At 39.4% G+C, this 18648-nt stretch overlaps 1 protein-coding gene across 2 annotated transcripts in view; it reads left to right on the top strand.

Moving 5' to 3' along the window:
• Dpp4 (dipeptidyl-peptidase 4) overlaps positions 1-18648 on the top strand; it is an 84472-nt gene that overhangs the window by 64577 nt on the left and 1247 nt on the right. For both annotated transcript variants that reach the window (XM_013029126.1, XM_013029133.1), the window contains exons 21-25: positions 2168-2222; positions 2841-2940; positions 5571-5635; positions 16574-16646; positions 16909-16982. In XM_013029126.1, the coding sequence (XP_012884580.1) occupies positions 2168-2222; positions 2841-2940; positions 5571-5635; positions 16574-16646; positions 16909-16982 (367 nt within the window). The remainder of the gene's footprint in view (positions 1-2167; positions 2223-2840; positions 2941-5570; positions 5636-16573; positions 16647-16908; positions 16983-18648) is intronic.

Genomic DNA, 18648 nt, shown 5'->3' with positions numbered 1-18648 from the left:
GCTGTGGCTCAAGTGGTAGAGCGCTAGCCTTGAGCTGAAGAGCTGAGGGACAGCGCCCAGGCCCAGAGTTCAAGCCCCACGACCAGACCCAAAAAATAAAAAGTAAAAAAAAAATAGTAATAAAATTAATAACTTTTCCGTGAAATTCAAAAAGACTTCAATTAGAGAGAGTATAAATTTGCTTAAGAACCAGACTTTGATATTTTGATAATAGATTTTTTAGAAAATCCAGAGTAGGGGTGACACTACAGAAATGTACTCTTTACCTGACTTACATAGCTTATATAACTGTAACTTCTTTGTACATTACAGATATGTGAGGCATGGTTCAACAATAGAGCACTTGTCTATAAGCACAACATCTTGAGTTCAAATCCCAGTATGATAATAATAATAATGAGACTGAGTATATTTACACAATGAAACACTATTTTAGTAACTTGAAAGAATGAAAATGTCTCATTCGACATATTGAAAAGTGTACATGATCTAGCTTATATAAAATTTCAAACAAGGTACAAGCTCAGGTGAACTTTGCATAGAATCCAATGGAAGAACATTTTATTCTTGTATTTTCACAAACAGGAAGATGATCTGGAAGACTGTAAGAGTGTTCAAAGTCATTGTTTCAACAATTATATTTACCCTGAAAATATTTGCCAACACGTACACTCATGCTTCAGTGCATATTCCTAAAAGATTGTTCAGGTTTAAAGAGGCTAGTGTAGAGAAGCCAAATGAAAAAAAAAAAACTATTCTGGATTTTCTCTAATGCCACTTACCTAGGCAGCCTTGCACATCATCAGCCTTGCATCATCAACTGAAAACACAAAAGCTTTCAGATATGTCATTGTGAAGGCCCCAAACCTCCCATCATGCGACAAAATTAATATTACACTTGCTAATTTGGGAGGTGTGTCTGTGTATGTGAGTGTGTGTGTGTGTGTGTGAGAGAGAGAGAGAGAGAGAGAGAGAGAGAGAGTATACTGTAGGTTGAATTAAGGCATCATCCCTTAACTTTTTCTCTCAAGGCTTGTGCTGTACCACTTGAGCCACACTTCTGCTTCTGCTTTTTGGTGCATAAATTAAGATAAGAGTCTCAAGGGCTGGGAAGGTGGCTCAGTGGTAGAGTGCTTGCCTTGCATACCTGAGGCCCTGGGTTCGATTCCTCAGCACCGCATAAACAAAAAGAAAAAAGCCAGAAGTGGTGCTATGGCTCAAGTGGTAGAACACTAGCCTTGAGTTGAAGAGCTGAGGGACAGAGCCCAGGCCCAGAGTTCAGGCCCCATGACCGGACCCCCCCCCAAAAAAAAGAGTCTCAATCACTTGCCTGGTCTTTTTGTTTAGAACTGTTATCCTCAGATCTCAGCCTCCTGAATAGCTAGGTAGGCATGAACCACTAGGCCTGACCCTAGCCCTTTCCTAGATTTTGTTTTTTAGTCAAAAATTACTTTCAAGGTAAGGCTACGAGTAACAAAGAGATCCCTCAAATCTCTTTACCTAGATTCTAATCCTGAACATGATTTACTGGGGGGGAAAAAAACCCAAACTTCGTAATCCCTCTAAAATTGTGCTTTCTATTTAATGGTGATGAGCTAACTAATCAACACCTATCATAGGAAGGGATTTATTTAGACAATGATGTTTAAACTCTCAGGTAGGGGGCCTAGAGACATTTTTAAGCCCTGCCCAGATGTTCTCTATGCCCTTATCTTTCCCCATTGCAGGGGCGACAGCTCTCAAACTTAAAAAACATCTGGAGAGATTTAAATTCAATTATGTAAAGAAAAGTGCATCTGGGCTGCAAATTTTTATATAAAGCTGTGAAAAAAACTGCCAGGATTTGTTTTCTGTGAATCACACACACACGCGCGCACACACACACACACATACACACACACACACACACACACACACACGAGGTTTTATGGACTCCAACAAAAGCAATCCTTGTTCATGTAGATGTCAGGTTAGGATAATAGACATTTATCTCATGTAGACACTTTTCTCAGGTGTTTTTATTGCTGGCAGTGATTCATCCTAGTTTGAAATAGAATGAATGAGACAACAAATGTCAACGTTTCACATTTGTGCACATTTGTGCAGTTATCTTTATTTTCTATACACAGTCCCAAACTGATTTGTGGACTTCTTTCCTGTATTTTAGACAATTTTCAAAAATGGGATTTGTGGACAGCCAGCGAATTGCAATTTGGGGCTGGGTGAGTAGTTGCTTAACTAATGAATCTGTATGCATTGCTTAGTGAATAAAACTCTGAGCAGGCTAATTTATCTTTGGGATACAAATATTTAGAGATGAAAATCATGTTTATCAAGTTTTGGACCTCTGGGCAATAACATGCTAGAATCTCTACTAAGGCAGACCTAAATCTTTGTTCATCACAATGAGGAAGGGAGGGAAGAAGAGAAAGAAAAGAGAAAATTTAAGAGAGAAGAGAGAGAGAGAGCTCTCTAAGAAAAGAGAGGGGAGGAGAGGAGAGAGATAAAAGGGGAAGAAGGGAGACATCTCATGAGTCAGTAAAGCTTTGTGTTTATTGATTTTACTTACTATTCTTCATTGATTAGTACACTATGCAGTCAATGGGGTCAGCAAAAGTTCCACGCATTTCTCTTTCTATCTACAAGAGAAGGAGCCAGGCCTCCGAAACTGTAATCTTTAGATACTGCCCAATTAAGGCCAATTTAAGCCTCCTATACCATGCTTTCTATCTCTAAAGAGGCACAGTATATAAAGATGTGAGAAATGTAGAAACTGCGACTCGCTTACCATATGTCCTTATTCCTTTACCTCCATAAAAATAACTGTTTCCGTTCCTTAGTCATATGGAGGGTACGTAACCTCAATGGTCCTGGGATCGGGGAGCGGTGTGTTCAAGTGTGGAATCGCAGTGGCGCCCGTGTCCCGGTGGGAGTATTATGGTATGTAATTGCTGTCAAAGAGGGACACCATGTTGACCTTAAAATTTCAATAAAGAAAGCCATTCCTTTTTGACTTCCTGTATTTCTATAGCAAATAGGTTGGTTCTTCTTAGAGTCTTTGTGGATACTGATATGATGATCTCATTTATTCTGCTTGTTGTGTAAGACTGGGTGATATTAGTGATTATCTAAACACAATCTGATTTCTAAATTTTGAAAGAGCTTCAATGCTAAATTGCTCAAATAAACCCTTCCTTGCCTTTATTCACATTTGGTTTGGGGAGTTTCACCTGTTTGTAGAAATATGAAACTTTTCTCCCTGTTTCAAATAGAACTTGGGATTTGGGAGGAAAAGAAGAGTAAAGGCAGATGAATTTGGCGGCGGAGGGCAGGGGTGCCCACTGTCTCTTAGTAGCTAAAAGGATTCATCCTCATCAAGAGAATATTATAAGGCATCATAACCTGGAAAACTGCAATGCCCAGTGGAAGACTGCATAAAAACGAATGGTCAGAGGTGCAGAGGAGATAGAGAATTCTCTTGTACCTCCTCTTATCCCATCTGATGTCCCTCACATAGTGTAAGAATAGGATGCTTGCTAGAGAATGTATGCAGTTTTGTATTCTGATATATAGTCCTTCCAGTCTTTTGGAAGGCCCTCTCTTAAGCACCCTTGGTGAAGAGAAGCCAATGTACAGAACACATTGTTACTTCTTCCTGTGGCTCACTTGATCAGCACTCACTGGAATTTAATTTGCATCTAATACTTTTCTGCTTGATTATTAATTGTTCAGCTAGATAGCTTATTTTTGGAGACCTCTGGTGGTCAATAAAATAATAGAAACAATCTGTAAGTAAAACACACATAATGAGAAAAGCATAGTAAACAGATTCAACCGTGCCTAATATATAGGAACAGACTTATAATCTGTGTGTAAATTTGGACATTTTTATTCAGATTGGATAAAAGGAATTTATGAGTGCTATTTCAAGGCTTATTTCTAAAAGTTCACAACAACTGCATCATGCATTTACACATAATATTTTAAATGTTATTTTTAAACTTTCAGATCTTCTTATATACATAAACCTGATATAAACAAGAGTCTACATTAGGAATAGGTAGAACTAAGGGCTGTAGGTGTTTGGGAAGTTTTTATTTTGCCCTGAAAGGTTATTTTTACCCAACAATGTAGAACTGAAATTATTCATCTTAAACTGGTAAAGTTTTTAAAAGACACGAACATTTTATGAAGATTTAAAAATACTCTTAAAACATCTGAGTGCCCTTCAGATATATAAAAGTATAGTCTATTCATTTTAATCAAAGTAATAAAATATCACAGTCACTCATTAAGTGTTGGAATACTTGTCAGTGTAGTCTGTAATCTGTTACCAGTCATTCAAAAGTGTTAAGGTGTTGAATTTAGAGTAGATATTCATTTAACGAATGAACAGAATTAATACTGAAATAATTGTGTATTCAGTATTCAAGGCATTAGCCTTTAAATCACAATGAGAATATATCATTTTTACTTATTTTATTCTGATGACTTATGGATGCAGCTTCCAAAACAATCAGATTTCTTAATTTGAATGTCAGATTTCTAAAGTTACATAGAATTTACCCACAATACATTTCTTAACTGAGATTTTAGAGATGATATATAGATACTTTGTGATTTCATTTTGAATTGGGCAAAATATGTTTAATTATCCAAAATAACCAAACCCATTATGTAACATGTTATTCCAATATATTTATAGCTAAAAGAGTTTATGTCATTTCCACAGACATATTAATGTAACCTGTTTTATGATGCTTAAATGTTATAGCACAAAAATTAAGAGGTCTCCATAAAATGAAGGCTGTGAATGTGGCTAAGTGGTAGTATACATGAAGTCCTGGGTTCAATTCTTCCACATAAACAGAAAAAGCTGGAAGTAGCACTGTGGCTCAAGTGGTAGAGTGCTAGCCTTGAGCAAAAGAAGCTCAGAGACAGTGCCCAGGCCCTGAGTTCAATCTCTAGGACTGGCACAAAAAAATAAAAAGATGGAAAACAAACATTTAAGTTGCATTAGGGTGGAGTAGCTGAGCCAATACAGAACTGATTACTGAAAGCTTTCTTTCCAATATAGTAAATCCTAACATGCCAAAAAAATAAAATAAAATAAAGTTTAACAACTAGCAATTGATCATTGCTAGGGGTTTCCAAAAAACAATATATTATCAAAAATTAGGGCATGCATTTTTCTCAGAATCAAGAAATTTAAGGCCATTTGATGAGCTTGATGCTTTTCTTTGTATGGTTCATACGTCACATTTGGCTAAAAAAGCCAGATGAATTTTTTTTTTTAGTGTGCTTTAGAACATCTAGTTTGATTTCCTTCTGTCTCCATCAAAGGAGTTAACTGTGAATGTATTCCTGCTCAGGACAGAAAGATTTGAGTCTGAGTGAGCAGTCAGGGCATCAATACCTCTACTATATCAATAAACGGAAGCTGGAGGAGACATTAATGAGGGTATTGCCTAAGTTAAGACACAGGAAAATTTGTAAAGTAACTCAATAAATAGAAGAAAGCTGTTGTCTAAGAATGAATCTATTCTTGTCCCCCCCCCACCCCATTACAGACTCGGTGTACACAGAACGTTATATGGGTCTCCCAACTCCAGAAGATAACCTTGGCAACTACAAGGTAAGAGATGATGAGCTATGTCCACTCTATAACCCAGTTACAAATAGTTGAAGAACTCTTTAAGTGTATCTATTTTAGAAAATATATTTTTTTATTTCCAACAAAATTCATGTTCAAAAGAAATAACACAGGTGGTTTAGAGATACTCCAATAGCTTCCCTACTATTCTGCATAATTACAGTCTTTATCGTATGCTATATAGGTCACAATATGCATTCATTTGGAAATACAAAGCAACACCAGATAATTACTTTAATTATACAAATTTCAGTTTAGAAAACATGTCAAATTCAACATATTTCCCTCGAACTCAGAAAACGCTACACCTTCAGACATACCTTAAAATTTCTTAGGATATTGCCATAACTAAGTTGTATAGCCAACCAAGCAGGTTTTTGTTTTTATTCTTTTTTTAAAAAAACACAAACTCAAGTAAAGCAAGTGAGAGTCATATACAGTTGGGAAGTACCCTGAAAGCCCTGGTCTACATAGCATCCAATCACCTGGAACTTGATGGCTCTCAGAACCAATGGGCAGGGTGCTCTGAAGATGAGCCTTAGCACTGGAAACATGTGCTGGTTGCAGCTTTCCTATCAGTTGTCACTAGGGTAGACAGCATGGCAAAGCCAGTATACCCTTCAGTACCACACTGGTGCAAGTGGATATGGTTGTGTAAACATTAAAGATCCTCCCAGCATTTTGACATTTCCAAGTTTTCATAATTATATTTGTCTTGATAGCTGGAAAAATAATCCTAAATTACAATTTTTGGATAACCACGTAAATCACCACTGAAGTTTCATTGTCCAAAAGATGTTTAAAACTCTCCCAGGACAATATTAATATAAGACTCTAATTATTCCTCATCTGTGTTTTAACTCTCAATACATAGGCTTCATATTAATACTTAGCTCTGAGGATCAATTGTCATGGTTTTTTTTTAAGATGTCAACATGAAACCTTCTGATCAAAATAATAAACTGAAAGTGTCCAGTTTTGCAAGATATACACACAGATGAGTTAGTTTTACCTATTATTTTCAACTTCATTATCAAATCCGTGTGAAGGAAATGTGTTTGTGGTAGTACCTGCATGTATTTTCCCAGTCAGGTTGAAAAAAATAATAAACTGCAAAAGGAGATGATAAACAATCTCCTTTCCCCTACAAAGGATTCCCACAGCCAGGTTGTCCTCATTCTGTCAATAGTCCTTTAGAATGCTTCATACCCAATGCTCTCCCTTCATAACTGCATCATTGCTATTGCATGACCTAGCTCTATTTAAAACATCAGACTAGTTTGTCTGTCTTTAATTTGGTTTTCTTCATTCCAGTCTATCCCACATAGAACCAGGAGTTCAACCCTATCCCTTTGTTCTCAACTAAATCCAGTATTCACTATTTTTTTTTAAATTATTGTTATGGTAAGGTGGTGTACAGAGGAATTACAGTTAAAGACATCAGAGAAAGAGTACACTTCTTTTTGAACAATGTCACCCCTTCCCTCACTTTCTCCCAGTTTTTCCCTCCTGTCCCCACCCACAAGTTAGATAATTTATTTTCAACATAGTGCCTAGTGAGTATCACTGCTGCATTTGGTGGCCCTTTGTCCCAGTATTTACTATTGAACTGTTCTCAGTTTAGAGCTTCTTTCTTATAGTGCTCTTATATGGCAGGCTTACTGTTCTCTGAATGCTCCTGTGCCCTTCCATTTTGTGATCTTGCCCTCTCTTGCCTAATGCCTTCACTGTTATTTGCTCTCCATCTCCATCTGTCAAGGACTGCCTTCCCATTGGAGTTGCCTTTTGCTATCCCATGGTATTTTCCTTGTATACCTTTAATCCTTACCTTATTCTGTCTTAAAGAACAACTTTGTGCTGGATTTTTCTCATCTGCAGCATCATTGCTCATTCAAGGTTTTCTTCAACATTATAATCTTTGGTTGCACTGTACCAAGTATAAATCTGTTTTAAAACCTTCCTTGGCCAGTACTCCTGACAAGTCAGGAGGATGAGACCTGAAAGATCACAGTTCAAAGCAAGCCCTGGCAGAAAAGCCAGCGATTTAATCAGCAGAATGCTGGAGTGGAGCATGACTCAACTGGTAGATCAAGAAATCTGAGTGAGGCCCTGAATTCAGCAACTTCTCTCACTGAAAACTTTTTGAAGGGAAACGCTGTGACACAAATTGTACTTCATCATTTCTCTGTTTACAGCTTGAATTTTCTTCTCAGTGATCCAATCTGAATACGTAAATTTGATTTCAGAGGGCTTCCCTAGTAGTGCCCAAAGCCCCCAAAATATTCAAATAATCCTTCACACAAGCCTACCCTTGACTGTGAAAATGGGAGAGATAAGTGGAAAAATGTATTTTTTTTCAATTCCAATCTGAAGTGACATTTCAACCCTGAAGCAAAGGCACAAGTTCAAAGTCTGACATCTGAGAAAGTCTACCACACCTGCCTTATTTCTTCTTAACCACCCTCCCGATGTATGTATAGAGGATCAACAACCTTTAATTTACATTTCAATCTGTATCTTTTCCAATCTTTTCCATAGGCTCTTTCTCACACCAATCCCCCACTCATCTCCCCTCCCCCCCATGGTGGTGGCCATTTTCATCTCTCCCCTTAGGTGTTCCCGGCATGAGGTAGTCATGTAAATAGAAGTCACTTCCTACTGCCAATGGCAACATGCGCACACTGGGTGCACAAAGTCACTCTTTCACTTCGCTGCACAGATGGCACCCGAGGACTGTTTAATCCTTCCACGCCAGGAGTCGAGTTTTCTTGGCACAAAATTCATTGCTGGCAATGGACACATTAAAACTGCCAGTACCAGGGAGCGAAAGGTTCCCAATGTGTTACTCGGAGGAATTATCTGAGAGGGTGACAGTGAAGGTGGGCAGGAGAAAGTGAAGCAAATGCATTCAGGAATTGTTTCCACCATGATTAAGTTGCTTCCTCCGATTGAGGAGAACTGAATCTATGTGGAGAACTGAATCTAAGAGCCTATTTTTGGTGCACAGCAGGCTTTAGAATAAAGCTGCCCTCCTCCTTTGTTTTTTAAATGAGCCTGTGCTTTTGTCTCTGGCAAGAATACATTTAAAGATTCTATTTTCCTCCAAGGCCCCAGCTGCCCCTCTGGACCCCATCTTTTACTTTTTCTTTCCCAGGTTGTTTCTCTCTCTTTCCCCTTTTTTCTTTCTCTCCCTCTCTCTCTCTTTCTCCTTTTTCTGTCTCTCCCTCCCTCTTTCTCCACCCTCCCTTCTTTGAAAAGACAAAGAAAACAATTCAATAATTGCTTTAGATTTTCACCTCCTCCCCCCCCCCCCCCGTGTATTCATATGGGTCAAATGTAAACATTTTGAGACAGATTACCATTTAGTTTGCACCAGTGACTCCAGCACACTGAGAGTTAGGTATGCCCAAAGTGTACAATTAAGCAAGGCCTTGACCTTTGTCTATATTCTTAGCTAAGAAACCATTGATACACTAGTCAGAATTACAGCCTTTGAAAAGAGAATATCATTTTAAATAAAAACTCAAAGAAAAAAAGGGGTGGGTGCTAGTGGCTCACCTGTAATCCTAGCTACTCAAGAGGCTGAGATCTGAGGATCTCGGTTCAAAGCCAGTTTGACAGGAAAGTTCATGAAACTCCTATCTCCAATAAACCACTAGAAAACTGGAAGTGGAGCTCAAGTGGTAGAGCACTAGCCTTGAACTGAAGAACTCAGGTACAGTGCCCAGGCCCAGAGTTCAAGACCCATGACTGACAAAAAGGAAAAAGAAAAAGAAAAAAAGAGAATCCAATATTTGCTTGCTCATGATCTAGATTTGGAGTAATTCAGAAGAACCCACATCACCAATTGAAGCTCATCTTGTAAAATAAAGGTCTTACTTGCTGTTGAAGAAAGGGAATTAGAGCAGGTCAGCCTTTTAAATAGGTGAATGCAACAGGCAGGAATGTCAGGTATGGTTGTGCCCTGCCGAAAGCTGGTCTGCACTCCTTTTGCTACAGCATGCATCTCTGAGACTGCCTCCACACATTGCTCTTCTTTCAGAGGCGCTTTATAGATTAGAGACCCTGGGACTAAGGTAGTGACCAATGTCATTTGGCAAGGCAGAAGCACTTGAAAAAGGATACAAGGAAGTCAAAGAGGAAAGAAGTTATTCATCTTCTGAAAACCCCAAGGAGCTAGTTCCAGAGGGCTCTAAATAAGGCCATGAAAGGGAGGGCTGACAAACCTGAGTTAATGAGCAGTGCAGATCTGTGAATACATCTCTGCAGTTGGTTCAGCCCACAACCCACAGAAATGGTGACAAGTCTGAGCAAAGGAATCAGATATCCAAGGAAGCAACTGTTACAACCAAAGACAAGGAATGGACTCTGACTATCATGGATGAATGGCCTCTAACATAGTCATTAGTTAAATATGAAAAAGACATTAACTCATGGGGTACTTTCATTCACCTGTTAGTTATCTGGTATGTTAGTTGTCTAAAAGCTTAACCCCTGAAGGTAGAAAAAAAATGCCAAGGTTTTTTTTTCTTTTTTCTTTTTGGGGAGAGAGGATAGGTTGTATAACAGGGTAAAAATAAAAATAGTTAATGAAATATGAACTTAAATATGCAAAGTATCCAGTATGTATGAAAAAGACTAGCAATTCTAAACTAACCTGGGAAGGTTTCAGGAAGGGAACAGGAATAACCCAGCACTTAGGATTTACCTTTCCCTGCTTCTCTCAACCAATTTTATTCCTTTCAATTCTTTTTTTTTTCATTCATTTACTAAATGCTTCTATGGCTAGACACTATTCTAAGTTCTTTACCTGGATCATCGGTTTCAGTTCTCTCTCTAAGACAAGTTTTCTAATTATCCATTTTACTGACACAGAAACAGAGGCAAAAAAAAAAAATGTTACATAACATATAGATGCTAAAAGCTAGGCAAAAGAGAGGACACTTATCACTGAGTCCAGCAGGAAAAGATAGAGGGAGATGGGGAGGAAGACCAGAGGAGCGTTCAACAGATTACACAGAAGGGAAAGCAGACTACAGGACACCCATGAATATGTGGTAGAGTGGTTTGCCCAGGATTTGTGAGACGCATCCACTGAACTGAGGGAGACCACAGAACAAGGGCTGTGGGAATCTCAGGCCAAATGACAGCTAATATGGCAGGACATGGACTAGGGAGGGAATTCAGTGAATACACACAGAGAGATGATCAAGGGCAAAAGGAATAGGACCCCAGTCCCGAGCCTTGATGCCAAGAGAAGAGGGCACCCTGGAACACACAGAAGGGCTGATTTAACTTGTAGAGGAGATTTATTTTGCATTTTGCTCAAAATTTGATAGGCTTTTGGCAAGTGTACGAAACAGTCATAGATTTGGCAGTCTTCTGCTAGCAGATTTGAAATGTTCAATCCTTAAGAACTGCTGCATCGTTAGGTTATGCAAAACAGGGTGCAATTTTGTAAATATGCCATCTTGTACTGATTTGACATTTGTTCTATTATCCCAGAATATGCCAAAGGGAGAGAGACCTTCAGATTTAAGCCAAACCTTAACTTGTTTGTGGAGTGCTGATAAAATGTTGACTGCTGTGTGATCTTTAAAGAAGCCAGTGTTGCTTATGAGGCCTGAGGTAGAGCCCCCTGTCTAGGGCTGATGGGAGCTATTCCCTGGCATCTCATGAGTACAGTTGTTTGATAGACATAAACAGCTAACACATCTGACATAGGGGGTTGAATTAACTCTTTTTTTTCTTAAATGTTTTCTATAACCTCTGCTATGGTATTAATGATGTTTCACCAAATGGCACCAGTCTATTATTTTTATGTGATATTGCTTGTAAGTAGAATGCACAAAGCAAGCCTGTAAGCTCAAGGTAATACCTGATTTAGTGCATGGTTATCCATTAGGCTCAGTGACTTCTTGCTCTTTCTACAAGAGTCTGGGAATAGGACATTTTCTGTTGGCTGTGATGTCAAGCATCAATACAATGGTTAGGAACATGAGTTCGAAGTTAGAAATCCCAGTGGTCAAATTCTATCCTTCCACTTGCCAGTAGCATGATCATGGAAAAGTGATTTAACCTCAGTTTTCTCATCTGGATAATGGGAATAATGAAACCCACGTCCAAAATAGTTCCAGGAGACATACATTCCTGCCATGAAGTCACCTTTGAAACCATGGCATCTGCCACCATTTTTATCTTCATGAACCAAATTGTCTTCATAGTTCCTAGATGGCATTAAGGGTAGCTTCAAAATGGTTACACCTTCTGCTTCTCAAAAGAATTTGTCCTTCCTTACTCTCATCAGCTCTTTCTTTTATTTCAAAAATACAAAGATTTATTTGTTGGAAGGTAATTGAGGCACCAGCATGATCCAACAAACAGCTACAGATGGTTCTCCTTGGGACTGAAGGCAAAGCTCCTCACAGAGATGCTGTGGAATCGGCACTGCCACTGGACCATTCCTTCCCACTTCTCTTTGCCAGACTGTTGCTGGCAGCAGGACTCTCCGGAAGTTTCTAGCCTCAGGAGAGAGGTGGTGCCAACTACACCACCATTGCATCTTTGCCCATTTATCACTCCTTGCTTCCTTTTTCGTAGTTGGTGATAGACTATTCGGCTTCTAACTTAGTCATCCATTTCTTTCTTTTTTGTTTGTTTCTATGGATAGGCAATGTGAAGATTATCCTCTTTGGGGAGGTGGAGATAGCACAATTATTTTTCCCCCAGGATCATTAATCATACCTTTAAGGAACACAAGCATCTCTTTCTCTGGTTTTGCATGTTAGCTTCCCAGTTGAAATGTGCCATTCAGTGGACAGTAGAAACTGAATGGAGAAGCCAGGAGACCCAGGCTGGTAGAGAATGAAGCAAAGTGACATAGCTGCATTTTTCCTGGAAGGGAGTGGAGGGTGGGGGTAAATTCCTGAAATCTGAGAGCCTTAATATGGGTATGTGCCTCCTTCCCCACCACCTGCCTCTCTCTCACAGGAAGGTCCCTCTGGAGGCTTCTCCCAGCATACAGGGGAAGTGTGCATTTGAAATGGCACACTTATCTTGCAGTTGCAGAGGAAGCTTTTGTTTTCTTTTTCTCTTGCTGCATTAAAGTATTTGTCTTTCTTTCTTTGTAGTGTAATATTGTTAATGTAAAACAATTTGCATCATGACACTTTTATCACAGTTTTCGTCTTTTTCTCAGTATGTTGCATTTCTCACCATGTCTAGTTCATCACAGCTACAGTGTGTACATCACAACATTTATCTTAGGCTCAGGGTTTTACTTGTTTATAAAAATTGTCTTCTTTCAGCCTGTATTCACTCCATTTAAGAAAAAAAAAAAAGGCAGCCAGAAACTGTTTTGGTCCAAACTCCAGTAGTTATCACATTCCTTGCTAACTGTCCTGTGTATTTATATGTCTCCTAACTATTACTCTGTGTTTCAATGACATTTCTCAGCTTCATGGCACTGGGGGTGGGGGGGGTAGAGGGGGAGCTGGAGGCTCAGCTTTGGCTGTTTGTGCTGCAAGCAAGGCAGGCCTGTGAGGCTGTTGGAGGTGAGGCAGTTGTATATCTGGGTCAGGTTTAGGTGTTAAAATTGACTATGTTCTGTGAGCAAAGAGCTGAATTTAACTTGGGGAGAAATAAGGTGAGCAGAAGTCAGCATGGCCTGAGAGCATGTCAAGCAGAAAAGATCATTGCAGAGGACCCTAAAATGGCACCTGTTTTGCAACTCGGAATATTGAGGTTTGAGCCTCTCCTGCCTCCAGCTTTGAATGGTGTGTGGCAAAGCCTTTTAGGGAGAGATTTATTCTACCCTTTCCTCTCTAAAGGGCAGGTAATCGCTCACAGTTCTACTGCTACCTCAGGCTATATATCACAGGCATAATCAGAGTACATGGCTCCCAAATCCCACAGGGCTGTTCAGACCACTCTTCCAATTAATTCCATGTGAGAAGCCACGGCGTCTTAGGAGCCAGGGTACCCACTATCATTTTGTATGTCAAGTTCCAGGACAGTTAATTAACGTTTGATTTCACACTGTTCCTTTGCTGGGAGACGAATCATAAGCAGCTTGGAATTTTAGACGAGATGACATAGAAACATAGAAAGAAAAGGGGTTTTCCTGTCAGACTTTGCTCAGCTCTTGACAGTTTTTATTCCTTTTTCTTTTTCTTTTTTTTTTCTTTCCTTGCAGTACTGGCGTTTGAACTCAGATCCTTGCACTTGCTAGGTAGGTGCCCTACCACTTGCACCATGCCTCTGTAGCACTTTTGGTTTTAATTACATTTTGATAGCGTCTTGTGTTTGTGCCCGGCTAACCTGATCATGATCCTCCTATTTTTACTTTTTATGTAGTTGGGATGATAGATGCATACTGTGATGTGCTGATTTTTTAATTGACTGAGATGGGGAACTTCCCAAAGTTTTTACCCAGGCCAGCCTCCAGCTGTGATCCTCTCAATCTCTTTCTCTAGAGTAACTAAGAATATAGGCACGAGTCTCCACTCCCTGACAGCTCTCGTATTTTCTTTTTTGGGGGTTGGTTTTTTTGGGGGGGAATCTGGTCGTGGGGCCTGAACTCTGGGCCTGGATACTGTCCCTCAGCTCTTCAGCTCAAGGCTAGCGCTCTACCACCTGAGCCACAGCACCACTTCTGGCTTTTTTCTTTTTGCTTATTTGGTGCTGAGGAATCGAACCCAGGGCCTCAGGCATGCAAGGCAAGCGCTCTACCACTGAGCCACCTTCCCAGCCTGAAGCTCTTATATTTTCTATAGGTAGATCTTGGTTCAGGCTGTTTAACATTCCAAATCAGTGTGTCATTACTAAGTAGCACTGGCATGTATCTACTTCACACACTTGTTATAAGGGGTCTATGCATCAGAGCTTTTAGAATTCCTTCATGATATTTAACACTGTGTTAGTCTCAGAATAATTAATGAACAATAGCTATTATTCTAACGGTGTGGTATATGGTTTGAAAGTGGGAAAATTATCTCAATAAACTGCAGAATAACCACTTCTATAACTGTAACCTCTATACATCACCTTTATAATAACTATTTTGAAAAAACCCTGCAGAATAAGAATATTTTACTTTTCCTATCTTAATTGTTTCCACTAGTCTGAGCAAAACTAGGACCAAATAATAGTGGGCAATACATATGCTTAATAATTTCTTTACACAATATGTTGTACTGTACTAGATGCTAAAATAATGATTCTAAATAAGTCCCTTTTCTTATGGCTTTTGCCATTTAGATACAAGTCCATATTGTTTGACTAGGTAAAAGCAATGAAGGATCGGTGAATGAGAGGTAATGTTGAGATGGATGGATAGATGGATGGATTCACACAGGGTATATTTATCTGGAACATCCCACAAGGTGACAAGCTTCTCTTACAAAATAAAATTGATGTGTGACTTTTAATGAGTCTTGGGTTTTGGTTATGAAATTTCATAAATAAATTCTGAATTTGAGTCACAAATGGAATATGGTCAGGATGAATTTGAACTAGTCTACACAAAAATAAGAGGACATGAACTCTGAGCTTAGTAGGAGAGGATGATTTGGGGAGCCTCAATCCATGAAGACATTTTAGATAATTCAGTCCTGAAATCATAAACAAGGTATCCTTTTCCAGAAATACTGTGTAATATAATTCTCATACCAATACCTGCAATTTAGCTTCACACATGCTTTGCCATGTCTCGATATTTCTGTTTCTGTGAGGGAAGTAAGAGGAGCTAGTCTCATTCCCATTTTACAGAATTCAAGGCTTAGTGTGCAGCAGGTCTGTAGCTGTACAGCTTACTAATACTGTAGCTGAATCTAGAATATGAAAGCTGTGTTTCAACCCTTTCCTGCCAGACCACTAGGTTGTCCATAAAAAATACTAAGCTCACATTAGCTACAAAGATATCTTAAAATACAACATCTTGACTCTCATGAAATGTCACCAGGCTCAGCTGGCTACTTTGAAATGCAATGCTGAGACTATGGCCTCCCCCCCATCCCCCATCAATCAATCAAAGTCGACTCTAGCTCACCACCTCCCTAACCTATCTAGCATCTTCTCCTTCATCCCAACTTTGTAAATACTGTAAATTAAAATCAGATGACCTGTTCTATCCTTTTAAGATATTTTCCTTTCAAAACCTCTGATTCAGGATACAGAGCCATCTTCAAAAAGCTACCCTTTCATTAAGAATAAAATCCTACTTCACTTGGTACCTTGGGAATGGCTTTATCTAATAGCTTCATTTTCTCCAATATACAGAACGAAAGAAGCAATAACTCACTGATTTTTTTAAAGGCCACTCTTGATCTTTTTCACCCTTCTCCCCTCCCATATGTTACGTTTGTCTGGGTTTTAAACATCTGTTCTCAAAGGGGTAATATTTGCTTTTCGTTCCGAACCTAGCAATGTGGACCAAAGTTCACATGACATATTGCAGAGTATGTTTAGTTGCAAATGCTATGTACGGGCTCTTTGAAATGTAGCATGTATGGCACCATGTGACACACGGTTGCCATGGTGATACACATTTTGGCTGAACTACAGCAGAAGCCCATGGAACATACATTGCTAATACGAGACTCTGCCCTGTGTTAATGTATAGGACACAGCCAATCTGGGATTGGGACCCGGCTTTTTTGCATGCAGCCTGGGTGGCAGGTGCCCTCTTCCTTCATGTGAGGGAAGATGTGGCATCCTCCCTTTGCAGTCCTGTCTTCCAGGCATGGGGCAGGCTGTGCATTCTGCCATGCATGGAGACAGCATTTGCTTGAATATCGGTTTGCTATATTTTGTATCAAAGGGGGCCCCAGCTGAAAACATTTTATTTTGTAAACTGAAGTGAAAAATCAGTTTATGGCAGATCCTTTTTTGAATAATGACATTCTTTTTTCCCAATTCCAGAATTCAACAGTCATGAGCAGAGCTGAAAATTTTAAACAAGTTGAGTACCTCCTTATTCATGGAACAGCAGATGGTGAGTCTCAGTTAATTAGACTTTTTAGTATCACAGACAGGTTTGCAATTTCACTACTGACAAAACAAAAGCATGAGGGGCAAGACTGTTACATTTACTTCAATAAAACAGTGTTGCTTTCCACAACTCACTTGTCTTGGGCTAAATGGGATGCAGAGTCCTAGAACTTCAAACAGTCCCTTTCTTCTGGGGCCTTTCCTACCCTTGGCCCTCAGAAAAATGGAGAGGTGATTAGCTACGTGTTTCCTTTCTCTCTCTGCAGATAACGTTCACTTTCAGCAGTCAGCACAGATCTCCAAAGCCCTGGTGGATGCTGGAGTGGATTTCCAGGCAATGGTATAACGGAGCTGCGTCCAGGGGGAGGGAAGCGCCTTGGTGGGCTCTAGTTTCCTCTTTGAGGGCCTTTTCTCATACGAGTCCAGGAGGACAGGGACAGAAAGCAGTTTTGATTTCTTTTTCCAGCATTAAGTTGGTGAAGTGATGTCCTTGAGTCATACACACAATAATACTAGAGACCTTGAGGTTGAGAAGCACAATATTGTATTTTCTGGAAGTATCAAAACACTGTTCTCCTGTTCCTATGATTGTTTGTTCTCTCCTGATTTTGATACAGAAGTAATCACTTATTCAGTAAATGTGTGGCAAAATCATTCTAAAGTGTAACTATCATAATAATGGCTCAGCTCAATATGAAAATCCATTTCTGGCTTATGTGTATTACTAGCCATTTCTAACACCAGTAGGACACCAGCATGCTTCTGTTTCCACAATTGCTCTGTTATCTTTTGTTGAGCAACCACAAGCAATAAGCCATTAGGCTTTTTTTTTTCTTTTAATAGTCCGAAGTAGCTAGAACTCTACAGAAGATATTTCTATGTCGTTAGAGAAATTCCCTTTCTATACTAGAGATTGCCATATTCAAAAGAAAACTTGCATACATGTATGTATGCTTGTATGTGTGTTGCACCACGTTTTTGTGTAAAATGCAATGTTTTTGCCTGATTTATCTAGAAGACCAGCTCCCCTGCCCCCACTCTTCTATTTTCTCTGTGCTCAGTTTCAATGGTGCCCTATATAGGAATAGGAACACCATTTGACCCAGAAAAACTGGTGAATTTTCTGGGCCAGATTTTCATAAGAGGTTGATACTTTAAGCAGTGTGTGTGTTTGTTTGTGTGTGTGTGTATGTTCATGTGCTAGTGCTGAGGTTTGAACTCAAGGCCTGTGCACTGTCCCATAGCTTCTTTTGCTCAAGTCTAGCACTCTATCATTTGAGCCACAGATGCACTTTCCACTTTTTTTTTTAACCAAAGGCAAGAGTGTCACAGACTTTCCTGCAAGGGCTGGCTTTGAGTCACAATCTTCAGGTCCCAGCCTGCTGAGTAGCTAGGACTCTAGTTGTTAGCCATAAACACTGGCTCTGGACCCTGATTTAAAGGCTTAATTATGTATCCACAATGCTTGTTTGCTTAGCAAGTAGTCCTCAATTAAGTAAGAAGGCACAAGTTGTTAAGTTTTTGCTTAAGATCATAGTCTCCTACATAAATGTCAGACATGTAGATTTTTTTAAATATTAGTATAAGCTCGTGTTAGTAAACTTTTGATTTCAAGTTATATCAAAATATAGCAATAGCATCAAACTATAGTTTTCTAGGTCCCTAGTCCTTAGGAAAACTTTTTGAAAGTTCATTTATTTCAATGTAATTTGTTAGAATGTAGACAAATTTGATACTTGAGAGGACTTAATTAAAGCAGTGTGCTTCATTGCATACAATGCATGGTGTGGTTCAAAGTGTCCTTTGAGTCAATTCTGAAAGTTGATTTGGGTGTTTTAATTAGCCCTATCCCATAAAGTCCAATGCACAGGAGATTTTCTCTGCACCTGCAAAAGAGAACAAGAGACTTCGGCGGGGTAGAACAATCTGGATTGAGAAAGCTCTGGGCGGGGGGGGGGGGGGGAATTAGATATCCTCTACGGTCACATTTCAGTTCATGAACTATT

Source organism: Dipodomys ordii, unplaced genomic scaffold (assembly GCF_000151885.1).
Source record: "Dipodomys ordii isolate 6190 unplaced genomic scaffold, Dord_2.0 Scaffold5, whole genome shotgun sequence".
NCBI classification, from domain to species: Eukaryota; Metazoa; Chordata; class Mammalia; order Rodentia; family Heteromyidae; genus Dipodomys; species Dipodomys ordii.
Note: the sequence above shows the minus strand (reverse complement) of the source record. Positions and strands in the feature narration are given on the sequence as shown.